This window comes from Theobroma cacao, chromosome 1, assembly GCF_053813885.1.
Source record: "Theobroma cacao isolate CCN51 chromosome 1, ASM5381388v1, whole genome shotgun sequence".
Classification (NCBI taxonomy): domain Eukaryota; kingdom Viridiplantae; phylum Streptophyta; class Magnoliopsida; order Malvales; family Malvaceae; genus Theobroma; species Theobroma cacao.
This window is the reverse complement of record NC_142639.1, coordinates 41892201-41918382: the sequence shown is the minus strand read 5'-3', so window position 1 is coordinate 41918382 and position 26182 is coordinate 41892201. Positions and strand designations below refer to the sequence as shown.

The following is a 26182-nucleotide window of genomic DNA, read 5'->3' as shown; positions in this document are numbered from 1 at the left end:
GTCTGCAATTGCATTCAACTCAGCTTGATATCTGGACATGTTGTAGACAAGCTACCCACAAGAACAACTTGAGAATGCGTATTGCATTATTTAATGAATTAAGGGGGGAAGAAAACCTGTCTATTTCCTATGAATCTTCAAGCTAACATAGGTTTGCAGATTACAGATTCATGGCAAGGTTGTATTGTTTTGCTAGGTTTGGACCAAAGGGCTAGTCTTGCTCGAAGACTAGTTGGGTTTGATTACACTCTTACCAGGCTGAGGCCCAAGCTTGAAAGCAGCTTTTTGTTTATATCCCGCAAGACCCACACAACTTTTTCTTTTTTCGATTTTAAATGTTTGTCTTTCTTAGATCAACAGCATGCAGGGTTGACATTTTCTGGGGCCTCTTTGGATTACATGCTTCTATCAGATTATTTTATTTTCATCATCTTATCCTATGAAAACTTTATATTAATTTACAGACAGAAATTTGCCAGGTTAATAGGTCAATCTATACGGATTATTAGCACTCTTGGTATACATCTATCTCTTAAGCTAAAAATCTGCAGGATCACTTCTTCTCTCCAGCAGATCAGTAGTTGCCAGTGACTGCATGCACATGTTCCATGTCCCCCTCCAAAAGAATAAAGACAACTGTCAAATAGAGCAATTTGTTCTAACCCATCTCTATACCAAAAGAACCACAAGCCAAAAAACAGCATTTCTTGGTGTACAAAATTTGTTGTCAACTCAGCTACTTTGTAAGTATCAGTACATCCCAGGCCAGGGGCTCTACACACCACTCAATGTTTTCATTCTTTGTTCCAACCCCAAATGCGGTCCAATTATGAACACAATTGTCACCTCTGCACTTTTAGTGGCACCCCAAAAGAAAAAAGAAACGTTTCTGTGAGAATCTTAAGGTGCATAAGAGCAGGTATCAACCAAAAGTACCACCCTTAACAGAATTGGGAGGAAAAAGGAGCATCAATGAAAGGGAAACTCCCATTTTCAGACTTTAGCTCCAAGTTTTTACATTGTTTTTATCTGATATATTCCAAGCGTTTCAAGTTTAAGCGGTATATTCACATGTATTATCAGATGTTACAGGGTATTTACCTGACCACTAAAAAAAGCACAATCATGAACCAAAAGAAATTTAAGAAATTAATTGACAATGAGACTTTTGATAGCCAGACTGTAAAGAAGAAACTCCCATCTGTACATACATAAACAATTTGAGATCCAAAACCCCAAAAAAGGAAACCACAAGAAACCAAAAGAAGAGAGAGAGAGAGAGGGGGGAAACATGTGGGGTTTTAGTGCACAAGTCATGCATTCAACCTGCCAGCCCAAAATGTTTGAACAAAGTCACTGTCTCTGTATCTAACTACATTCAGGAAATCAAAGCGAATATTGAAGGCCTTAAACAGCTAGTTGTTGCTGCTTTTGATGAGAGGATTCTTCTTCATTGAAGCATAAATGGGCTTTAAGTGACCTCCCAAGGCTTAAAGAGGAATCTGCAATACTTGGTGGAGGTTGCAACATCATCTCTCTTTGCAGGTAGGAGTAGTAGGTGTGAAAGGTATTTGGGGTCACATTTAAGTGGAAACCCAACCCAAATAGGAAATCCACTTCAAGGAAGTTCATTTCTGTTGTGCTGATTCCTCCTACTTTTGCATAGTACGCATTGTTGTAATACCTGAAGATGAAGTTCCAAAATATCAGAAACTGAAGTCAGATAAAGATAAATGGTTGGTAGAATATTAAATGGATTATCCATTTTCTTAATTTACCTTTTTAAGAATATTTAAAGGCATGGTAAAGAGAAAAGGGAAATAAAAAAAAAAAAAAGAGAAGAAAAGAAAGAAGAAAGCAGGTAGGCCGATTACCATAGAGACACTGATTTTTTTAAATTATTTGCATCTTTGCAGAAACATCTGTATCATATGCATCTTGTCTGACTATCAGAAGGACAGCCAGGATTCACATGCTTACAATTATTTGGAATTAGAATGAAATATATTTTCTGGGAAATTCAAAGGCTTTACAATTCCAGCAAGTCTTAAACATATGAGACTTCAGAATGGAAAATCAAACCTCAAGTTTCAGTCAGAGTTCAGAAAACATAAAAGCAATCGAGGTATTAGATAACTGGGGGGAAAAATCTGAGATTTTGCTTAGAAACATACTCTGGTACTGCAAATTGCCAAGTAATTACAAGTTTTGAAGCTTCACTTAAAGAACAAGCTAATCCCATTGAAGCAAATCTAAAGAAAACCTGAAATCCATATGTAAAAATCAAAGAATTTCTGTATGCTTTATTCAAGGAAGTTAAGAACTTACATATCATCCATGAACTTTGCAGCAACCATGACACTGGTAATAAGCAGCCGATGAACGTTGAAAGAATTTATGGGCAACGAGGTTTGCCTTTGAGCAAACCGATCAAGATAAACATATGCAACAATAAAGCAAGACGGGCTACAATTTGCATACTTGTAAATTCTGTCCAGGTAGTTTTGAATTGTGATAGTTGGCCGAGTTAGGCCATGAAACACCGAAATCTTCTGAGGCTGAAACCGACCGTTTACATCGTTGGATTCTGCCACTTTTTGGAGAAGAGAAGACAGAAACGTTATGAGATTTGGCATCACATTTGGGTTCTCCAACTCTGCCATAGCTGAGAGCAAAAGAAGTTGTTGAATGTGTTCTTTTGCTGCTCCTATTGAGGTATATATGGTTTTACTTTGTGTTACAAAACAAAAACAGGCAAGGTGGTCGTTAAAGGGTAGGCATTTTCAATGGAGAGAATTAGCCTCAGGAATTTGAATTATGACTCGGATGTCCCCCATTTGGTGGGGTTTATAAGGCCTTTTCCTTGACACAAAAGTTCGGGGATTTCGAGTTGGGGGTTATGATTATTAAATTTCAAAACTTGACTTGTGCAAGAGGGAACAAATTGCAAAAGGTGGTTCATTCTTCGCATTAAAGTCCTTCTCCTGAAAGGAGATTGAGGTTTTCGGGTGATTAACTTGTGGCCACTGTTGCTGTGCTGATGGCATGCCATACCCATCATGTGATTACATGTGGGAAAATGTTGATTATAATCTGTGGGTCCTACTTTTTGGAGATCTTTGCATGTGTTGTAAATCTACAGAGTCTTTGGATTTGTTGTGTTTTCTCGGATGATGGGTAACATGTAATTTGCTCTGTTGGTCCATAGCCATTGCCCCATAGCATCTGCTGCTGCTCTGTTTTCCCCTAAAACAGATGACAGAAACTACAGATGTTTAAGGTGTAGGGCGGCTTCCAAGTTCAGGTCAAGATTCCGGCGTTGCATTCAAGATGTGTTTGGCAACTACTAGATGAGGGATCTTATCTTGCATGAGTATTGTCTACAAACTCAACAAAGAAACAGGAATTCTGAACCTGCAGGGACCACGGGTCTGCTTGTGTTTGACTTCGGAATGATCATCATCTCGTCTGATGAGTCAAATGCAGCATAATTCTTTGTTTCACAGATCAAAATACTGTTGTAGGTGATCATAATCAAAGCACTGAAACTTGCAAATTGGAATTCAGTTTTTAATTCTGATTTTGACCCACTTCCAACCCAATTGACACCAAGTGTTTTACTTCAAGTTCTCCACTTCTGCAGCTCTTACTCAAAAAGATCATAATTGTCATTTTTGTGGGGGCCAACTCATAGAGAAAGGATATTTTCCTGGCATATCCTAAAGCTATCTTGTTATACTTTTAACAAGTAGAGGAGAATATAGAACAGATATTAACATGGTTTTAAAAAAGAACAGAGAGAAGACTTAGACTTTACAGCAATATGTCACTTGCATGGACCCTGTCTAACTTCTTCCAGGATATATCTGCAGTTTACCCCTTTAACTTTGTCCTTTGTGCCCACCTCTCATCAACCATCAAGCTGCAGATATCAAAATAATTTGACCCCAGATCCACTTGGGCATTTTCAATCTACAACTAAATAATTACTTTCATAGTTTTTTGGATTAAATCTTTAGGTACATGCATAACCGCATAATAAGGCAAAGACCCCAATTCAAAACAGATGGATTTACACCTGAATTTTACCATATCAGTTAACTTTAATCTTCTCTACTGTGTAATTAGTACTATTTTACATTCATTTCAAAAGTGATGGGTTTCAATCAACTTTGTCATGATGATCAACTATGCAGATTAACTTTGGGAGAAAACAAGAGCTTGAAAATTTGTCAGTTAGGAAGGCACCGCCAAGCTGCAAACATGTCTTTTCTTGGAGTGAAACAAGAGCAAAGGATGTCTTGTTTAAGGGAAATTTACAAACTCTGATGAAATTCTTGGTTTTGCATTGGGATTAAAACTCAAAAGCATTGTCTGTTGCAGGCGCCTCCCCAACCCCATGTGCTGTCCATGTGAGCCCTCTCCTCATAGCCTATTGCGACCCACATAATTTGCCACCACGAAAAATAAAAATAAATCCAAAAAAAGAAGAAGAAGAAAATAAGGCCAGCCCGCATGTTATCTTCCTTAATGCATGGTAGTGGGCTCCTGTAGCCTTGAGAATATGACCCTTTGTTCAGAACAAGGCATTGACAAGCCAAGATTTTGGATAATCTAATGTCAACAAATGAAAATCGTCCTGCAAGGGTTTTTTTATCACTCGTGAAGCACATGCCATTGGGTCCTGCTGCATTTTCTTTCATATTTTGTTTTGGTTGTCTTCAGGAAAATATTATTACCACCGACGGGGCTGCTTTTGTTTTATAGGGGTAGCCGATGATGCAAAGAAAAAGGAAGATGTTGAAGCATGTGGACTCGATGAGAGCAAATGAGATAATAGTTCCTGTCCAAGAGAAAGCATAGGTGATGCGAATTGGAGGGTTGTATATTTCAATCTGATAAGCAAGTAAATCGTACGCAAAAGGACAGGTTTTGAAGCAAGGAAATCATGCTTTTCCCTGGAAGGTTTCATTGTCAAAAACGTTCTTGCAATCATTAATCTGGAAATCCTGAAACAAATTATGATTGGTGAATGACGGGATAATAATGCATTGAATATAGGTTCAATCAGCTTATCATCAGATAATATGTGTAGAATTTCAATCTGATTCATGTCTGGATTTTTAAGTCATAAGCTTGTTAAATTACCCATATTCCTTTCACAAATGGGAGGAATTCTGCCACTTTGAGCAGCTACACAAGCTTAAATTTGAAAATTCATACATCCGGAACTGGGAGATGTAGAAAAGGGCTCCTCCAGCCAGACCTCGGACAAGGTGGGTTTTTCCTTCTGCCAAGTGAAGCTCCCCCTGCAGAAATGCATGGAGATGGAGAAATACCTTCCTTGCTGACATCAGTGGATATTCCCTCGCTCATGACTTCCATAGATAGATAAAAACTTTCCCTGCACCTAAGATTTAAACATCAAGCATCCCTCTACAAAAAGGCAATAGGCATATCACACAGTGCCCTGCAGTTGGTTGATAAGCACCTCAGAATCATCATCCTGATTCTCGTCACTGGAACTATAACTGCTTTTTCTATCTTTGTCCCTTGGCAATTCACTTTCACTGAGAGCTTCTTCAGATAAGCCAATGAGAGATGCATAAGCTTCATTTTTGAGACATCCTGATTGCCTTAACAATCCCACAAAAACCTCCCTACTTGCCATGTCTGCCTTTTCCTCACAGAGGTTAAAGAAGGCAGAGACACTGGTGGGTTTCGGCCTCCAACCCCTTGACCCCTCAGTTGCAAAAGCATCCTTCAAGCAAGACAATGCGTCGGGAATTCTCTTCTCTAGGATATGCCCTTCAGCAAGAATCTCCCATGAGCTTGAATTTGGTTTTCCTCCCACTTCAGCTATGTGACTGAATAAGCTCTCAGCTTTATCCAAATTTCCCTCTTTAACATACCACCCCATGAGAAGATTTGCTATTCTAGGGTCATATGATGTTTTAACTGTCAGCCATTCCTCATAAATCCTTTCTGCCCCTTGAATATCACCAGCCCGAACCAGAGATGAGATCACGGCATGAAAACCCAAATTTGGAATACTGGGGAAAATAGATTTGTAAACCTTCCATACCCGATACACCTCCTCTCTGTTACCAACACCACCATAAAGACTAATAAGATAATGATAAGGTATACGATCCCGACCGGTGATCCTACTCTCCACATTTCTCAAGCATTCTTCAGCTTTTTCAGTCAGTCCCATCTTGATGTACATCGTTGCCATTGTGCTAAATGTTGTCCAGTTTGGGTTGATGCTTTGATCTTGTTTCATCTGCTCATATACTTCTTCCATCTTTTCGACAGATCCTTGGGATCCACAAGATGACAACCAGATGTTGTAGGAATATATATCCAGGCGTATGTTTTTTTCCATCATTTCTGAAACCATGGACTCAACTTTATCATACTCCTTGAGGTTCATATAGAGGGTCATCATCACATTGAATGGAAGGGGATGCATGGCATAACCTTTACCCCTCATGTTGTCAATTAATGTTTCTGCCTTATCTCGCATTTTAGCCCGCACATAGGCATTCAGAAGAGCCCCATATATCCTTTTGTCCTTCATAGTATCTGGGAGTTGAACGAAGAAATCTTCAGCACTTGAAACTCCACGCACCTTAGCAATAAGGTCTAACTGAATTGCAGCATCACTAGCAGACAATCTAAACCTCTCTCCTCTGTTGTTCATCCAATCATACACCTGCACAATGTTGGAAAAGTTAAAAAAATGCCTGATGCAAGAATATCAACCACTTTACTGAACAAACTGTGTGCCATTTTGTGCTCTTTTTAGGACTAGTCGACTACAATCGTTCTAACTCCCAGCATCCAGAAATTGTCACCCAAACTGTGCTAATACATGGCAAAACAATAACTTTAATGCCAATGGTAAGTTGAATTACTGTCTCTATTCCACAATATTACAAGCTTTTGCTTTGTAAGCGCATATCACTTGAAAGAATTGTGTTTCAGTTCATCTTTTAGGTTAACAGTTGGGAAACTCTCTTGTAAATTGAGAATTTGAGATAGATTCTTCAACTTCTTTTTGAGGAAGCTAATAGTACGCCGAAAAGAACCTGGTGCATCAACTGTAAATTTTTCTTTTGTCCTACTTTCACCTAACCTATTTTTTTATTCTAAGTTCCAAACTGAATTCCCTTGATAGCCAGCAGGCAATAATCAAATGTAACACTGTCTCAAACTCATAGAGCATTTATCAATACTAACTTACCATGGTAGCTATTGCTGCTTCAAATTCATAATCTGAGGCAAGACTTTCAGTTCACGTGATTTTTGCAGTGAATGGGCATGCTCGCTAAAAAGCATCCACACTCATTATCTATGTGTTTTGACAGGCTATTAGGATCCTTAGGGCAAGCAAATACTTTCAAATAAAACTCCATCTTCAGCGCCAAATGTACATATGTTCATAAAACAATCAACAAAGTAGTAAACTTTCTACTAGGAATAACACAAACTCATTAACCAAATCACTTTCAAAACGCCAAAACATCAAAAGTTAGCTAAGAACTGGATTTCCCAGTAATTATTCATATAAAATTTATAGATTCAACCAATCAATATCTATAAGAGATAGCAAACACCAAGACCAATAAGAACACAAAATTCACTTTACCTCAAGAGCTTGCTTGTAACGCTTGTACTTCCGCAACTCCTTGACAACCCTACAAAGTTCCCATTTGGTGAGCTTCCTACCTCCTTTCTCCCATTCATTCAACACAGACGCAGAACCCAATTCAGGGTTCTCCATCAGCGATATTTTCTTGTATATAGCGTTCCATTTGATCATGGGTCTTCTTTCATAGTCTACCGTTCCATAGCTATGAATTTGAGAAATGGAGCATGTGACTGGGAGCTTCTGGTAACTTTGGGTTTGGGAAAGGATAAGCTGGGGAACCTGGCAAGGGAGCTGTCGAGAGTAAGACGACGTCGACGAGAGAGAAACACGGTGATTCAGCAAGGAAGAAGGCTGGAGAAGCATATTGGTTTGGCTAGGGTTTAAGAGATTTGCAGCCAAAGTAGAAGGGAGCGAAGTGGCCGTTTTTTGGTTGCAGAGCTTCTCCTTTTTTTGGTGTTTTTGAAGATAAAGTCCCGATGGAAATTACCTTTATGTCTTATCTTTCTGTCGCTCTGATATCAGGGGATTGTTTTGCACTTTTGCTGCCTTTCCTTCTATTCTACGGTAAGAGGTTGTTTATTTAGTTAAACATCATCCAATTTTTGTTCAATCTCTTCAATTTTTGGTATTCTTTTTCTGTTAAAAATTCATCAATTTTTTTTTTTTTTTCTTGTAGCAAGTAAGAGAACGATACGCTTGGTTATTACTTTTTTGGGTTCAAGGATATACTCTTTTTGTACAAATATTTTACATCATCAATAATTCATAGAATTTTAAAAATTAATAATAAAATTTATACACAAATAGTAATTATAGATTAATTATTATTATTTACAAACATTTTTATACTTTCTTCATCAATAATTGATGCACTCTCGTGATTTGATAATAACAAGGTAAAATATTTAAAAAAATTTCTGAATTATTAAACTATTATTTTTTTATTATATTTAATATTTTTTTATATTTTTATTTTAAATTAAATAAAATTAATTATTTATTATTTTATGTCACATTAATGTGATTATATGACATTTTTTTATCACATAAATATAAAATGATAAATAATATTTAACAAATGACAATTAATCAATTACTTATTATAAAAATTTATTTGATATAAAATAAAAATATAAAAACTTGATTTAAAGTTATAAAAAGTATTGTCATAATAAAAGCAAAAATATAATTCGACAAAATTTTATTATTATTTTTTTGAACGTTAGGTTTCCCTTTGCCTTGCACCTAAACATTGTCGAAATAACACCTTAAGAAGAGCTTTAAGAAATAATAAAATGCCCAATGCCAAAAAGGAAGCATCTAAAGCATCAGTCTTGTAACTTCTTACATTTCGAGGCTTAATAGATGTTTCATTCATGAACAAAAAAATCCTTCAAAACATGGTCAAAGTCCAAAGTCGAAATCATCCACCCTTTTCTGGCTTAGTTGGATTATGCCCCGAAGATAACACTATTGAATCTATGACAACTCGAGAAGGAATACATTTTTTTATTTTTTTGAAAAGTCAAGAAGCAATACATATAGGTGAAAGAAGAGAAAAACTGAGTACTAAGCATGAAATGATCCTGAATATGAATAGAAACAAGTTTAATACACGTTGTACTGAGCGAGCAACGTACCTTCTGCTACCGATAATCAATCTTACGCCTACTTAAACCCCTCTCTACTCAAACTGGGAATGGTTAACTTGTTTCTAAGATTACAGTTGGGTATAAGTATTGGGTGCTGAAAGCTTCATACAGTTTGTTCGTTCTATTGCCCATCTGTCAGAAAATGAACAGAGATTTGGGAGCATAAAGATTTAACTGGCATTCGATGGCTAAATCTTTAGGGCAACTTACAAGTATAAATTCACTGAGTTTAAGAGCATCCTGGCCAATGTTTGAACATAAGCTCCTCATTTCTTATATTTCCGTGAATATACACTCTGGGCTCTTTATCCTGTAAAAGTAGATTTGGAATTAGAACTTTTAGTCATAATCCTGTCAGGCCACACTGCTTATGGTTTGATTCCCTACCACAAAGATGGGTGGAAACCCTGGTTGGATACGAACTCTCGAGAAGCCATTCACTGTAAATAAACACTTGTACCCATCAACAGCTGAATGCTCACTGTTGAAGAGAGAAGAAGAATTAAGTATGAGTGCCATTACCAAGGCCACGAATTCTCAATGATCAACTTTCTAGGTACAAGAGCTGGGCATATTTCCTTCATAGACATGTTGATAAAATGTTTATTTCTCCAGCTCTGACATATTTTGACTGAAGGCTACTTATCAAAAACAAACCACCAAAATGAAATGAAACTCACTTTATAAGATAGGTGAAATTTCTCTGGCCAAATTCCTCAAGTTTAATCCCTTCTTCTTTAGAGTATCTGCATTATTATTTCATATCATTATTAAAGACATAAAAACCTTCCAACTATAGAAAGAATTACAAGTGCATAACAATAACATGAATAATGGTGTGCTCTCAGAAAAAATGCGTTGTTAAAACAAAATTATCATAAACGTATGCTTCTCATGCTAGAGCTTAACAACGAACCTATCATATCAAATTATCAATCCAAGAATCAAAGGATATACAAAGTTGCTGCTGTTTCGAGGTGGACAATGAGTGAATAAAAGCTAAAACACTAGGTTACTACCTTGGTACAACTTGCTTGTGCATTGTCGCCAATATCCATTAAAACAATTTCTAAACTTGTTCCCTTGAGTTGGGGCAAAATGGTTTGACACTAGTTTAATAAAAGATCATGCATCAATCAATTCCTCCTCACAGGCTAGCATTTCAAGTTTAGGTAGTACATAGCTGCTGTTATAAGCTTATAGCTTTAACCATGGACTATTGAGCTCCACAAAAGGCTAACATCACAAGGCAACCATATTCTTACCTCAACAGACAGAACAACATAAGTCTGTTTCTCACACAACATATTACACCATTGCACTCTATCCAGATAATATTTTGATGCTAGGTCCATCATGTTGCAGCAATGCCCACAACCATACCAATGACATTCTATTTTGAAATTATTTACATAACCTAATTTCATTTTTCTGTTTCTGCATGTACCATATAAAATGGTGTAACACATGTAAAGAAAACAACTTATCATCATGCTAAGAAAAGGAATCAATTATACCTCCATGGGAACTTATCTTCACAAAAAAGGGATATTCCATTCATGGCTGAGAATGGATCAATGTGAACCCAAAGTTCATTGGTATTGTTAGCAAGACGGCCTGTTGAAATCATCCATCCAATGGCACAAAACATTAGTAAGTCACATAGAACAAACATTGTAAGAAACAAATTAAAGAGGACCATAAAATATGCTTATGAACAACTACAGTTTAGCTGAATTAAATGAAAGTGAAAAAATAGGGGGGGAAAGTTTTGCGCTGTCATCAAAAAGAGAAGGATATGTAACTTTATAGTCTGCTGGTATGAACGAACTTACTAAAATAGATGCACATACACACACAAACAAGCTTCCAACCTCCTCCCCTAAACCCATAAAAGGACTCTCATGCATGCACACAGATACTGCTATGTTTAATTGCACATGCTAGATAGTCAAAATCTATACTATATTCAGTAAAGAAACATCAGAAAGGGTGCATCAAAAGTACACAAGTGGTAAATAAGAAAAATATATGAGAGCAGTTATGTGCATGTGTGCTTGTCTATGAGAGAGAGACGGGGAGAGAGGACTCACCAATCTGATGCAACTCTTTTAATGCATAACCACTGGGATAATTCTCATAGGACGCCATGAAAGTTATGATTGTGCACCCTAGACTACAGAATATAAAATGAGTAGATACAAGGTACTAAGATTCATATCTCAACCATTCATAATGTGGGGTTCCACATGGGACTTAATGGAGCCCAGAAGAACCCCACATTTATGGATGGACAAGACTTTACAATTGTATACAAATAGTTGTAGTGATATGGTTCACAAACAAATAAGCTTCTATTTCAAACTAAAGCAGAGAAGTAATCATCCAACCTGATTAAAAGCAATCCCAGCATGATTAAATTGAGAAATTTCCAGAAGCTCTTCTTCCTGTTATTGTAGCTGTAACAAGTAGGCAAACAAAATTATATTGGTAGCAAATATAACAACTGAAAACAAGAAGACACAAGCAATTACATGGTGTTCTCATGGATAAAAAGCAACATGCCTTTGATGCATAAACTTAAAGGACAAGTTACACATAAGTTCCCCATAGTTCAAGAATCATAATGAGTTAAAACCTCAAACTTGTAGATACACTGCAATGCCCACCGACCCTCAGTCCCACGTGTCCAGATCAAGTTTCTTTTGAAACAGATATCCAATTTCTTTTATACAAATTATCAGATAATGTAAAAAGGGAACAATGTGATGAATTTAATAATCACGGGTGTTACATGTTCAAATCCAAGTTCAGGATCCACTGTGTCATACCTTCTGATTGAGAACAATGAGGGAGCTGACAGCAATTTATACAAAAACACAAGAAGTGACACAAAAACAGCTAGAAATCTGGTGGTGTTAAAACTAAAACATTTCAGGCTTGTACACTCCTATAATACCTTGCAAGAATATTAGATCTTTACGTCCCAACGTAAAGACTACAATTTTTCACTCATGTGCTTCAACTTTGTTATTCCTCAGAAGTTGGCCATATAAATATGTAAACAATAACATTTTATCACTATTGCAAACTACCTCATAAATTTCCAATAGTTTAAGCTTCAGAAAAGAAGAAAAGAAATAAAAAGGAAACAACATACATTCTGCTAGCTGCAACTGCGGCAGATAAGTTAAAGATTGGAACTGAACTGATAATGAAACGGAGCTCCTACATCATTGAAAAATATGATTATGCAACTGTGTTAGTAACTTTGTATGTATGTCGATTTTCTCAAATAGGAAGCAAGTCAATGATGTATGTATTTTCTTTGTAATACCTTGTGTGGAAGCTTAGAGTAAAGTACAACAAAGGAGAAAACTGGCAGAACCAGAGTAAGAAGCCTTCTGTCAAGTAGGACTCCAAGCTGCAAAATATAAAATAAGTAAATAAAGTGCAGTAGTCTAGAAAAATAATATAGTATAACTTTTATCTTGCTAGTTCATGACTCACCATAAAAAGTGGATACGCAGCGAGCAACGACCGAGGAAGTGCAGAAGTAAAATACCAGTGGATGGAATGTGTCTAAATAAAGAATATCGTTAAGGAATAGAGATCAAAAAAAGAGTCAGGTACCAAAGAAACACACACAAGCACACATTATAAGATATAATCCTTAAACATATATTTCCTAATAAACAAAAAGTTAAACATATAATCAAAAGGAGGTAAAGCAGAACAAAATAGAGCTAAACAATCAATTTATGCAAATCCAATAAAGTAGGTGGCTATACATGCAGGAAGTTTCCAGCCTTAGCCGGTAACAAGAGAAATGATGATTATTTGAAAGAATGCATAGGAAACTTCAGAGAGATCTTTTGCCATCAGATGTATTATTAGGTTTTGCTGAGTCAAGTCTTCATCTGAGGGACCCCATAAGGTTTCACTTGGAGCTTTCTGCAATAAATAGCATATAATGGATTATTTTCACTCAATGCGATTTTAAATATGTACAAACACATATGACGGCCACATATTCCATTACTAGTGCATGGTGGTCTGCCCCTCAAAGGACTATGGAATGCCATTTTTATAGGGTTCATTTTAGAACAAGGATTCTCGGCTCAACCACATGAAAAGTTAGGGCCTCCAACTCCTGGGATTTCTGTAATTCTTGCAGACACAAATGAAGAAGATGCATAAGGAGATACCTACACGTGTGCATAGCAATAACAAAACAAACTTAGCTGACCTCTTCAACCATATCATAAATTAAAATTTGTAATAGGAAAAAAGTATAAACAAAGCTAGCTGGTTAACCACATCAACCAAAAATATGCAATTGGGCCATTTCAAATTACAAAAGAAATTGGATTGGGCATAGGAAAATCCTTAAAGGAGGATACACCCCATTCAGAACTTCGATTAAGAACAGAGTTGAACCAAAAAACTTCAAATTCAGGCCAAAGAAATCTCTTCCACATAATTGAATCAACCAATATGGTGAGACCTGTGATGAGGAGAACTTCATAAGTTGATAATAACAGATGAATCATTATCACCAAAAGTTTTTAACATTTATAAGAGACAATTAACTAACCTATGCACAAAAGAGAGATCATGATGCAGCACTTTAATGCTTTCCAAAATGCAATTGATTTGGTCTGTCATTGATAAATTGAAATCTTATACTCAAGTGCAATTTAATCAAACTGAACTGCTAACAGATCCAAAAATGTAATTAAAATGCTACAAAGATAAAATATGTATCAGAGAACATAACTAATTGATTCATCATAGAGGGCAACAGATCAAATGTCATTGCTAGATCTGCCTATGCATCCACCAGTGACAGTGCTTGATAAAACAAGAAAAGAGATACTACACTCTTTTTGAACTAACTTAAGGTGAGTCACTCTTCACAAGAGAAAAGGAAAAAGTGGGGAAAAAAAATGTTAAAGAAAATGACAACCTACCAACAAAAGCTCCAGGCCAAGAGGACAAAGGAGTAAGACAATATCACATCTAAAGGTGATTGTAGCAAAAACCTGTTCATGAAGAATGCAGAGAAATGTAAGATGATTCAACAAGCCAAAATCAGAATGCAAGTCTACATATTTACAAGATAAAGTAGCCAAAACTGCAAGGAACAAGAAACTGCAAGAAAATTGTATCAGAGATCATGAAATAAATGCTTGTAGATATTGTTTAAATTGGTTCATAAAACTTATATGCAAAAATACAGTTAGTTCAGCAACTGCTGACACGATCATGATCTAAGAAATCAACAGGCAATGTGAGGTTAAGCATTTTGTCCAACGTATTAAATTCTCATTAATCAAATTGTCTATTGAAGTCTTATTCGCTAACAAAAGGTTAAAAGAAAGTCAATAGTGGCATATGCAAGGTATGTCAATAATCAGGTTACCATAATAAATCACAATAAGACATTTGAAAGCATATTTAATTCTCATCATCACCCTTTAGTTTCTTTCCCTTGCACAACCCCATGCCTATTGACAGAACAAAAAAATGGGAAATCAACACAAAAACAGTGACCCCATAGAAATCTTTTGACAAGACAGAAAATGCAGAAGTTTATTAGAAAGAAAAAAACACTATGGAAAACAATGGAACTGATGTACAAAACTGAATGTAATACAACTGGAGAATTGCATGGTCACCAACCATGAACAACACTGAAAATACATATTGAAATAAGCAAAAACACGCAGAATACAGCAGCCATTTTACCTAATTGGACTAGAAACAGGATTAGCATGACTAACTTTAAGTATGTATAAACTAGGTTGTTGGCTTCTCATGATCATCTGAATTTTAGCAGTAAGGACACATACCAGATAGTTTAAAGCAGTATAAAAACTGCCTTTTAGCCAATGCCCATATGCCAAATTTACTGCATAAAAGGAAAAAAACAAAATTAGCTGAAGTTTTATTGACTTCTTCACAAAAAAAAAAAAAAAAAAAAACCAGAGTTTTTTCAGTGAAAAAACAAAACAACCTTCATCATAAGGAAAAGGTAATTCTATTTGATCAAAAAAGAAGTAGGAAAAAAGACAAAAATCATATAAGAATCACTGCCAGTCCTATCTAAGAAATTATCATGCAGAAAAGAGAGGAGATAAGAATACTACCAACTTTCAAATTATCATTTTTTCCTATCTCATGCTTTCTCACCTATCTTGTTTTGTTTCTTTATTCTTTCTTGCCTAGTGTCATTTTAAATATTAGTCACTATCAGTCCCTAAAGAGCAGAATATTCTAAATTACAACCAGAGTTCTACAGAACAAACTCAGTCTTTTCAATCCACATTACCAAGTACAATAAAACTACCATAGGTCATGGTCACCCAGCTCAGGAAGTGGAATTCATTCTTAGGTACATTTTGAGGACAATCAGTCTGTCTTGGCCTTCTACGAAGTAAAAATTCTTTTCACAACAAAGAGCAAGCTCATAATCTCAACAGATAAATAGTAAATCTAGTAACTTGTGTAAACCTCTTACTTCTTTTCTAACATAATAAGTACTTTCAATTTGCATCATCACCGTCTACCTTTACAGAGATAAAGGATTATAACAGCAATTTGCATAAGTGACTCTTCTGGCCCAATTTCAACAGCTTTAGTAGCACACTACATACCAACGTTGATAAAATCTAGAACTTTAGTCATAAATCTACAATGAATAGTAACACATGCATGTATATGAACTTTTGATCTCTTGACGAAGATTACATGCCCAGGCAGAAAACACCCTGGCTTATGGTTGTGAATTAGTCCATCCTTCTTAAACATATAGCACGGTTCCTTCCAATTATCACCTAGTTTACCAAACTACCTAGGAGGTTAAGTAAAACCGAAAGGTGAAAAGAAAGTGCATTCACGGTAATAACTGAAGTGAGGATATAGAAAGTTAGACCGCAAGAAGCAATCACCTACACCCATTGCTAGTATATTTGGAAGTGCACGAGTGCAATAGAACAGCAAGTGAAACTGAATTGCAGTTAATATTACAAAGAATGCTTCAACTTGATGTCCAAACTTGTTTCTGACCTGATCAGACAATAAATAAACCTCAATGATTAAAACTTTAAACTGAACATTTCAAGAAAGTTAAACCTAAAAGTAGCACAAGCAGAAGCAAGAAAAACTATAAAAAGTGAAATAAATAAACAGCAATTCTTAAAGAAAAAAAACTAAATACCTGAGTACGCAAAAACCGTAATGTATATAGTATGATGCAACCCAAGGCCAGACGTACTAAAAAACAACAATTAAAATAAATTCAATAATTCTAGGCAATATACATTCAACACAGAAAGCGAACAGTTGCATTTATAACAGAGAAAAGAAAAGAAAAGCAATCCATGGTGGCAGTATCATATACTTCCACAAGAAATTTTAGCAATAGAACATTTTACAAGAATTGCTACAAATTTTCTATTAGGCAAACCAAATAGCTAGATGATTGAATCGGAGACAGTAATGTACTCTCTATTTTTTTCCACCGGCTGATCCATATCGTCCACATGGCATGCCTTAAAAGAATTATAAATGAAATTCAAGCTAGAAACAAACAACAAACCAAAATCTACATGCTATGAGTATCCAGAGAACTAACCAATTATGAGACTATAAATCTTTGGCAAGTGCAGCAGTTGCATTGCCAATACCATCGGAGATGCCAAAATTGATACAAGCAATGCCCCTGCAAAGAAAAGCATCACACAGTGATGTGAAATTTGATCAGTTGTGACAAAAATAGACATTCTCAAAATTTACTAATCCCTAGAAGCAACAAAGTTTACCGATAAAAGTGCGAGGCACAACACCAGGAAACTCCAAATGATCATACTGATAAATCAAATTCACCATCCAAACATAAAATTGTGTCTAAAATAAACAAAATTACAGCAAAAACATAGTTCGAAAATGAAAAATTACGAAAAAAGAAAAGGCATGGACGAGTAAACTTACATTATCTAAGTGATGCCGGTGATAAAGAATATCGTGCATTGCCTTAAATAAAGGAAAAAGAGAGAGTTCACCGAAAAAAATGAAAATTAAATTGGAAACTGAAAAAAAGAACGAAAATTAAAGCTGAAATTGTTTAGGAAAAATTGAATTACCTGAATATTGAAGCTTTCTTCAACTTTAGTGTACGGCACCATTAGCACGTAAAACGCGGCGATTGATCCCAGAAGCAAGTCGTAGCCTGTCAAAATCGGCATAAACAAACTGAAAAGATACGAAATATACGATCTCTGGACGAATTTGAAAACCAAATTTACCGTAGAACTGGAGAAACTTGGAAGCCATAGTTGTGCACTCTGCAGAGACGGAGGCGAGAAATCTATAGCCTACATAAATACCGTGTTAGTTTAACTTTTTCTTCAGTCAAATTATTTTAAATATTTAATTGAATAAATTTTAATAAATAATTATTTTAAAATTGCTTTATTAAAAAATTTGAAAAATATATTTTTCAAATTTTAATAATTTTCATATTTTTAAATAATTATAATTTTTAAAAATTAATGAATATTTAATAATGAAATTTTTTAAAACTTCAAAAGGAATTTGTACCAGCCTTGTTGTCACACAATGTCTTGCCGTACAAGGACTAAAAATAATACTAAATTACTGATGTGATAAATTTGATCATATTTTTCTTAAGGTCTAGTGTTTTACAGTAAAATAATTTAAAAAAAATATTTTTAAGAATTATATTTGTTTAAAAAATAAAAAATTTATTTTAATTGTAAAATATTTTATGGGTCAATAAAAAAATACATATTTATCACATAAAAATGTCTTAGGCATTTGAGAAGTAAGACATTTTCTGAAGCCTAATAGTATAAAATTTATGAATATTAATATTTAATTTAAAATTTTAAAAAATTTAAAAAAATTATTTTAATTGTAAAAAAATTTAAATTAAAATAATATTTAAATTATTCAATATTATTAAAATTATAAAAATATTTTTAATTAAGTCATAATGTAATTAATATTTTTACTCATAAATTTAATAAAATTTACTAATAATTGTAACAAAAAATATTTTAATGATCTCGTTTGATGAATACACATTTATAAATATAAGTTTTGAATGTTGTATATAATCGATGAATATTGATATGTTTACAATGTATGATAAAAAACGATGAGATGGAAATTGTTTTGAAAATTAGAATTTAATTTTCAACATTTTCATTTCCATTCATTTGTTTTGTAATCAACTCTTATATATTATTTTAACTCAAAATAACTCCAAAGTGATGCTTGACAAGATGATACAAATAATAAAAAATATTTTTGATAATTTATCTAAACAATAAAAACATTAAATTTTTCTATAAATTATTTTATACAAAAAATTTTCCCTAATTATTTTTCGATTATCAAATATAGCTTTAATCTCACTATGTTTGCTTGTCATAGGTATATAAACATTTGAGCAATAATAACAAAATTCTAATTGGTCATCACAAAATCTCTCCCACTCAATATATATATATATATATATATAGTAAAGTTATCAAAATTTTTTTTGAAAAATATCATGTGTAATATAAATTCTATTCATGGAATTTATAAAAAAGGGATTATCCTTATGTTAGAATACCTAATAAAACATGGATAAAATAAAAATACATATGTACTTGTTTTTATTCTTCTCTCAGTATTTTTTATACTTGCATTATTTTAAATTGATTATACTTGCATTATTTTAAATTGATTTGATTAACTTTTAAATAAGGTTTGATTAATTTCATTATAAAAATGTCTTAAATGAATAAACCGAATCTACCGTTTGCACATATAACCAGTTATACTTTGTTCTAATCCTAGAATTATATAACAAGCTTAGATCTATTAATGTACAAAATTCAGTTGATTCGATTAAAATATACTGATCAATATCTTGTGTAACCCTTGTTCTCCATATAAAGATGGCAATGGCAGTCATAACGTTAAGCATGAAAGTGAAGGTTGCCAAATTTGTAAATAAGCCCAAACAAGAAATGGAATCAAGTATAATTAACTTACATATCTTAGGTTTAGAAAATCTTGAAATATATATTACTACGACAGACTTCATTAGCGTCTGAAGGAGTGTTTTCCAAGAATGATAATCATCGAAAATTCTTGCAAATGTCTTCACCGTATAACGGGTATTAATCGATTAGTCAAATTAGATCAATTAATTCAACTTATAATTGATTGATTAATTCAACTTGTAATTCTAGTAGTTGAAATTTTTGGACTATATGAGTCTACATACACTCAAACCTAACCTTCTTAATTTTATTTTATTTTAATTATAAAGTGAATAAAATTAAATTATGAAATCTTAATAATATTATAGACTTAATAACATTAAACAGTTCCGACAAGCATAAGCAAAAGTAAATTAAAATGTTGCAACAAACACTAAAATCAATTAATTCATTTTATCAAAAAAATTCAAAATCAAAATCGACCTAACTGATCCATTTAATCACGCTCACTTTTGAATTAACGGAGAAATTAACTTAATCAAAATTATTTTAACCGAATTTATTTGATTAATTTGATACTATCCACCAAATTGAGGCCTGCCCATTAGATAATGGGCTTTGGACCATAGACATGGGGTCTATAATTTCATCCTCCTTCAAGGTTAAGGAAAATGAGACACAACATTCTGACGGGGGAAGGCTCTTTCGCCGACACAGAGCCGAACACAATCTTGGTTGATTACTCGATTTAACTGTTAAGCTCTGTTCATTGCACCCAAATTCACAGAAATTAGTGAGAAAGACACTCTGTGATTGGCGCGAAAACCTAAATGTTTCCTTTGTTTATCCTCAAAACTCGAACCATAATTTTACTCTGATTGATTTGCCCCTGGAATCCCAAATAGTTGCATATGGAATCAATTGCCTCTCTCCCTAAACGCCCAAAACTTCCGATACCATCCAACGATGTTGATCCTATAGATCACGGCAACAAATCGATGAATGATCTGCCAGAACCCGTAGTTCATCACATCTTCTCGTTCCTGGAAACCATAGACGTGATCAGGGCAAGCGCTGTGTCAACAAAGTGGAGGTATTTGTGGACTTCGATGCCTCACTTAAACTTTGATTACCAAGCCGGTTGGTTAAACCCATTACGTCAAGAATTCTCTTCCACCAGAGTATATGAGAAATTCAAGGATTTTATCAACTGGGTTCTAATGGCCCACCATAAATCTGTCAACATCCAAAGCTTTCGTGCCTCATGCTTGAATAATGACGATGATCGTTCATTATACAGATGGATCAAAATTCTAGCCCAGAAACATGTTAAGGAACTTCATTTAAAAGTCAAATCTTACAAAAGGGGACCCTTTGCCTTGCCACGCTATCTTCTTGCTCCTGATTCGCTGGAGATATTAGAGTTAGATTTGCAGCGAAGTGTTCTTAAGATTCCTAGCGATGTGGGTTTTAGCCGATTGAAGTCCCTTCAACTAGTGAGAACTCAGTTGTTGGATCAGAATTTGTTTCACAATTTTATTTCAAGCTGTCCTCTGCTTGAAAATTTGAGGTTGGAAGGGTGCCTGTTTCATGATTTTAAGGTTCTTGATATTTCTTTAAGGAATCTAAGGAAATTGTTTATTGATAATCATATGTGTGGAGGTTCTTTTGATGAACGCTTAAGGAAGTGTGTGTTCAAAATTGCTTGTCCAAATCTTGGGTATTTTCATTTGAAGGATCCATATGCGCAGAACTTCTCTTGGGACAAAATCCCTTCTTTGCTTCAAACAGCCACCATTTTGCCCTGGGGGTGGGAGGACGCCGTACTCCACGAAGAGCTTGCTAACTATCTGTTGAAGATTCTTAGAGGGGTTTGTCATGCAGAGGTTTTGAAACTAGGTAAGTGCATTTTGGAGGTACGGATTGATCTTTTTTTTTCCATGCCATTAGAACTGTATGTTTTAAAATTAATCTGTTTCCGGCGCTGCAAATAGCTGGTTCTAGCTTGCCACGAAGTGATCTTCATGATAGGGAATGGGGAGAACAAAGAGTGTAAGTAAGATTCATGCATGAATAGGAAATGAAGAACAAGCAGATGCAGAATTTATGATTAACTCTTTCTAGCTTTAGAGTGCTTTTTTGCTACTGCTTGTTCATCTTATGCAAAATTGCAAAGAAATTACAATAGGATCATTATGCTTTGATAATGTATTACTGTTTGATAATTTAAATTTCTATATAGCTAAAGCAGTTATTGTTCCTAATTCTTTCTTCTTGATGTCCCCACAGCATCTTTACCCAGCAGTTGCTGAACCAAGGTGCTTCTCCACTACATTTTATAATCTGAAGTCCCTAAAATTGTTCACTGGCATCGACAAATGCTATATACGGTCAATAATCTACTTGTTGAAGTGTGCTCCCAACCTACAGCTTCTTTCAGTATATATTGATGAAGAAGAGGTAATATTTGATCTTTGAACTGAAGGCTGGACTAGCCTTTCAGCAAGTCTGTATTGACATCGTAAGAAAACCTTTGAAATGGGCAGTTGACACCCTAATGATCACGGAACATCATAAAAGAGATGGCTGACCTTATACGTTATACTTAATTGTTAAAAGAAGTTAAAAAAGATGGCTATGCACTGTGGATGAGCACATCATCCATATGCCTTTATGTAACTTTCATCCAAGTTCGGATGAATTTTGGCTGAACTAATCAGGCGGTCTTGACGTCGGTTCATACTGATGCTTGAACGGGCTTCTGGCCCATAAGGGTGAGCTAAATGTTCAATTAATTGGTCTTGGAGGATATACATTTTCCCTTATCACTTTTCCACTATCTGCTTATCCATTTGGATCCTCAACTTTTTTGTTCTTTTGCTTCTACTTTGTTCTTAGATTCCATTTTTTGTTAGTGTTTATTTACAAATGTGACAACCTTCACTTTCATGTTTAACAGTATGACTGCGATTATCAATGGGAGATACCGGACGAGGCTATTGCATGTTTGACAGATCATCTCAAGATGGTTAAGCTAATCGAAGTTGACAATAGCGACTATGAGCTTGAGCTGATCAGGTTTCTTCTGAAGAATGGACATGTCTTGGAGAAATGAGCATCATTTGGCCTAGTGATCTCCAGCGAGAAACTCAGATGGAGGCTATCCAGGAGATAATGAAGTTTCCTAGATCTTCTTCAAATGTCACAGTCACATTCTCTGAGCTAAAGGAATCTGACTATGATGATGTGTTATGAATAATTGAGGGAAAATTATCTATAACAGATTGACTGTTGTCTAGATCTAATATTATAAGGTGTAAGTGACTTTGTGTGTTTATTTTATGGAATTTAGCAATGGTGTTATCTTGTGTCTTTGATGAAAACTATATGTAACATTTACAATATTTTCCTTAACATTTGGTAGCTATTGCCATCTTTACATGAAGAACAATGGATACAACATAAAATATTGACCAGTATATCTAGAAGTAATATAGAATTCTCAAGGTAATTCCTGTCTACAAGTGGATTGATTGATCATAAAGATAATTACCATGAGGGAAAACCCTCAAATCACTATTGGATAAAGATGTCAAAGGATAATACATTATATTTGATCACATCAATGTTTTTGGGGTTTTCTCTGAATTCCTATTTTTAGAAAGATGTAAAGCATTCATGCTCAGATGAATTTGAGTCATCACAGGGAGAGTGATTGTGTCTACCTTCATAGGTTGTTATTACCATCCGACAATCCTCAGACAATCGTTCAACTCTCTTCTTCACTCGACAGTTGTTGTGGGTACAGCGGTAGTAACTCCTGCCAAGTAATTCAAACAAAAAAACCTTAGGTAAGAGATGGAAAATCTGCTTAAAGATTGTACCTAAGCTTACTTTTTAGTTCTAGCCCTGGAAAGTTTGTGATCCTTTTTAGATGAACTATGGCTGTACGTGTAAGCAAATGTAATCTATTAGTAACATGAAAGCATTGGCCATTTGTTGCCATTCTAATACTGATCTAAATAGAAGAATAAGGTGAACAATTAACCAATATTGGAAAAGAAATCAGAATCTTCAAGCAATTCACTTGTGTTATGTTTGGGAACATGAATTTGAGGGAGTGGATTTGGATTCAGTTTGCTATATAAATTGTGAGAATGTAATGCATACATTACGTAAATATTAATTAGTTAACATTCAAATTCATCAATAAATATGAATTCAACAAATTCTCGAACTTGAAAATGATCAACAAAATTATGTTTACATGTATTTTATCACATAATTTATATTAAATTTGAGGCCCAAATTCTTTCTTTCAAATTCAAATTACCAAACACTACTTTAAAGACATACCTTTAAAGTTATCGAGAATTCATATTTTTATAGATGGTCGAAAATAGTTGATATTTTAGATTGGAGTAACCAACAGAAAATGCAGACTAACCATGGAATGCAGATGTTAGATATTTTTTGGGGTAATTATATAATTAACAGGCTGCTATAAGTCATGATGCAGAAGCAGCATTAAATGTGTCAGACAACAGGTCATTTTGTTCTTTGATTAGTTTGTTTGATTGTGTTATATTCTAGGATAGATCTTAAATATATATGTTTATGCAAAAATCTTACACAGAATAGCTGTCCCCCTCATTCCATTGTCCACAAATATATGATAAATATTTAGCAATTTGTAGGTTAAATGTCATCATTTCCATATATACCCAAGTTTCTTGAGGGCAAAATACCATTAATTTTGGATCAAACCAGGATATCTTTATCTCAAAATGTTGACAATAATTTCTATTTGAATTTGTTGAAATTCGAAAATTATGAATATATTATTATATAATAACCCAAACTTGAAGCAATTAATCTTTACCATATACTCCCACTCAAATTTGTACAAAACAAATAAATACAACCAAAATTTATATTTCTAGATTAAAAATAGTGCTAGCAGTACCATTTTCCCCTTTCTTTTCCTACTAATGATCCAAATAAACTTGTAGAAGGTAAGTGTGTTCATATTATCTATGAAAAGTTGTTTAACCTACATTAATAAATGTAACCAGGCTAGGAATGGGAAGAAAAATAATTGCATAATCAGGATAAAGGGAAGGTTAGCCCCCATGCAGAGTGACAAAGGGAAAAGCATAGAAAAAAGTTACCTTGGATGGAGGCTGTTTTTGACAACCTTCTGCCCGTATTTCCTCCACTTGTAACCATCGTCAAGCACATCGACATCACTTCTCGTTTGGAAACAGAACCTGGGCTCCCTGAGCTTTCTCCTAACCTTCACTTTGCTCTTCTCTGAGGCCGAGCTCCTCCACCTGCCCAAAAGGATTGCAAACGCTGCTGATCAACTTTTTTCTTGTAAAAGACCAATAGAAAGTGAGATCTATCGCAGGACATGCTTGCGGATTCGGGTATCAATGCATATCAAGACTTTTCTCATGTCAAGTACTTCCATCTCTCCATGCCCACTAAAGAGAAAGAGAAAAGTTTAAGACTGCTTATATCTGCTGTACAAAAAGCAGTGCATTAGCAAGCTGAAGGAACCCTCTTCCATGTGAAGGCCGTAGATCTCCTTAGATTCTGGAAAGACCTTGAAGAATTTTATACATCTAGGTTTGTGACCATGAGCTAGCGTGCATGTATGTCTTTGGTGGGAGTCTCTGTCAGTGCGTGTGTGCCTTTGAGAGAGAGAATATGACCCATAAATAAGAAAAGAAAAAAAAAATGGAAGCTAAGAGATAAGGTATACCATGAGTTATTTCCATCGTTAGCGTTACTGGCGCAGTTCTCGTCGTTTACAGCTTTGGGATCTAAGGTACCTACCTAAAAATTTTACCCAACATCAACATAAAATACAAAGATCAGCAGAACAGTAGGCAAAATCCCATATCTTTATTGAAACTTGTGAAAGGTTTATCTTCATCTTTTGTTATTGTTTGAAACCTAATTTTTCCTTTGTATACCTGGTCGTTATGACTAAACCCCATGGCGGTGGAATTGGTGCTGTTACTAATGCTGGCGGCGGTATTGACAGGCTGAGATATTTGATGAGAAGACTGTGCAGGAGCCAAGAAACTCATGACGGCCTGGTTTTCTTCAAACTGTACAAAACCCATTTCGTGGATCGCTTGCGGGGTTGAGAAGGAAACTTGTAGCTCATAATTCGGGACTCCTCGTTCTCCTTCCATTTCCTTTCGAACAAAAACCCAAACAACCTCTCCTCCTCCTCCTCCAACTCCTCCAACCCTCCTCACCCTACCTGATCCTCTTATCCTGGGATTATATTGCTTGCAAGTTTTCGTAATTGTATAGAAACTACTTTTCTTTTGTTCAGATAAGGTCGTTTTGCCGCAGAGACAGAGCGGTCTTGGATTTGTGTTCCACACATCCACGCGAGATGCAGTCTGGTCAACTAGTAAACGCTAGATGGAATGTTTCTCCCTGGAAATTATTCCTTCTCATCTTGTTGAGCGTGCACAAGACTTCCCACAGCAACTGCTCCTCTCTCTCTGATGCACATAATAACAAATTATTAAGCGGACAAATGCGGTTGTGTACTAGAAAAATAAAAGGACTAAGGACATATTATTAATTACTTATCACTAAATTGTTGGTATGAAATTCTTTTGGTGATGCATGCATAGGAGAGGTTCAAGGGACACTTATCATTTCTATTATTGACTATAAGTTTTGTTTTCTTTTGATAAATTTTGTCTTAATTCATCTTTATAGGTAGGTATCAAGATGTATGATCAAGTTGCAAAAATTAACATAAAATTGACATATTGTACCCTTAGAGAAAAACAACTTAGGAAAATGATACCCACAGAATA

At 34.8% G+C, this 26182-nt stretch overlaps 4 protein-coding genes and 1 pseudogene across 10 annotated transcripts; 1 reads left to right on the top strand and 4 right to left on the bottom strand.

Annotated features, from left to right (window-relative positions):
* Positions 1–1126: 1126 nt before the first annotated feature.
* CYCP4;1 (cyclin p4;1) lies at positions 1127–2810 on the bottom strand. The gene is made up of 2 exons (XM_007052298.3): positions 2329–2810; positions 1127–1684 (listed from the first exon to the last, which is right to left on the bottom strand). Exons 1-2 carry the CDS (start codon positions 2661–2663, stop codon positions 1408–1410), a joined length of 612 nt encoding a protein of 203 aa, XP_007052360.1. The 5' UTR covers positions 2664–2810; the 3' UTR covers positions 1127–1407.
* Positions 2811–5136: 2326 nt separating this feature from the next.
* On the bottom strand, positions 5137–8222 carry LOC18614506 (Tetratricopeptide repeat (TPR)-like superfamily protein). The gene is made up of 2 exons (XM_018124621.2): positions 7655–8222; positions 5137–6718 (listed from the first exon to the last, which is right to left on the bottom strand). Exons 1-2 carry the CDS (start codon positions 8018–8020, stop codon positions 5459–5461), a joined length of 1626 nt encoding a protein of 541 aa, XP_017980110.2. The 5' UTR covers positions 8021–8222; the 3' UTR covers positions 5137–5458.
* A 913-nt stretch (positions 8223–9135) lies between these two features.
* Positions 9136–17734, bottom strand: ALG12 (homolog of asparagine-linked glycosylation 12). 6 transcript variants are annotated; one of them, XM_088805805.1, is made up of 21 exons: positions 17619–17734; positions 17457–17542; positions 17305–17346; positions 17136–17181; positions 16949–17035; positions 16532–16587; positions 16263–16380; positions 15165–15223; positions 14283–14354; positions 13907–13970; positions 13713–13816; positions 12820–12891; positions 12647–12733; positions 12470–12537; positions 11700–11768; positions 11403–11485; positions 10827–10926; positions 9990–10055; positions 9697–9790; positions 9520–9619; positions 9136–9441 (listed from the first exon to the last, which is right to left on the bottom strand). In XM_088805805.1, the coding sequence occupies exons 1-20, from the start codon at positions 17644–17646 to the stop codon at positions 9539–9541; spliced, it is 1482 nt and encodes a 493-aa protein (XP_088661931.1). In that variant the 5' UTR covers positions 17647–17734; the 3' UTR covers positions 9136–9441; positions 9520–9538. The 6 variants fall into 6 exon arrangements, with proteins under 6 accessions (XP_088661931.1, XP_007052355.3, XP_088661939.1 ...); XM_007052293.3 differs by having other exon boundaries at positions 9136–9619; XM_088805813.1 differs by lacking the exons at positions 17136–17181; positions 17619–17734 and adding an exon at positions 16819–16865 and having other exon boundaries at positions 9136–9619.
* Positions 17735–20020: 2286 nt separating this feature from the next.
* LOC18614504 (F-box/FBD/LRR-repeat protein At1g13570-like) lies at positions 20021–22714 on the top strand (annotated as a pseudogene). Its single transcript, XR_016025948.1, has 3 exons — positions 20021–21247; positions 21621–21791; positions 22291–22714. The product of XR_016025948.1 is annotated as an F-box/FBD/LRR-repeat protein At1g13570-like (transcript).
* A 72-nt stretch (positions 22715–22786) lies between these two features.
* Positions 22787–25963, bottom strand: WRKY12 (WRKY family transcription factor). The gene is made up of 5 exons (XM_088805817.1): positions 25946–25963; positions 25313–25858; positions 25099–25172; positions 24503–24664; positions 22787–23151 (listed from the first exon to the last, which is right to left on the bottom strand). The coding sequence occupies exons 2-5, from the start codon at positions 25535–25537 to the stop codon at positions 22989–22991; spliced, it is 624 nt and encodes a 207-aa protein (XP_088661943.1). The 5' UTR covers positions 25538–25858; positions 25946–25963; the 3' UTR covers positions 22787–22988.
* Positions 25964–26182: the final 219 nt, after the last annotated feature.

Excerpts from the sequence above, each read along its gene's own strand:
- ALG12 (XM_007052293.3), bottom strand. The coding sequence starts at position 17,646 with ATGGCTTCCAAGTTTCTCCAGTTCTACG. Across the intron at positions 12,892-13,712 it reads ATCGAAGTTCTGAATGGGGT|ACACATTCCATCCACTGGTA; the intron begins GTATCCTCCTTT and ends TTCTTTATTTAG. Across the intron at positions 11,769-12,469 it reads GCAGTTGCAGCTAGCAGAAT|CTACAATAACAGGAAGAAGA; the intron begins GTATGTTGTTTC and ends TACTTGTTACAG.
- WRKY12 (XM_088805817.1), bottom strand. The coding sequence starts at position 25,537 with ATGGAAGGAGAACGAGGAGTCCCGAATTATGAGCTACAAGTTTCCTTC. Across the intron at positions 25,173-25,312 it reads GGTTTAGTCATAACGACCAG|GTAGGTACCTTAGATCCCAA; the intron begins GTATACAAAGGA and ends TAAAATTTTTAG. Across the intron at positions 24,665-25,098 it reads AACGATGGAAATAACTCATG|GTGGAGGAGCTCGGCCTCAG; the intron begins GTATACCTTATC and ends CCTTTTGGGCAG.
- LOC18614506 (XM_018124621.2), bottom strand. The coding sequence starts at position 8,020 with ATGCTTCTCCAGCCTTCTTCCTTGCTGAATCACCGTGTTTCTCTCTCG. Across the intron at positions 6,719-7,654 it reads GTTACAAGCAAGCTCTTGAG|GTGTATGATTGGATGAACAA; the intron begins GTAAAGTGAATT and ends AACATTGTGCAG.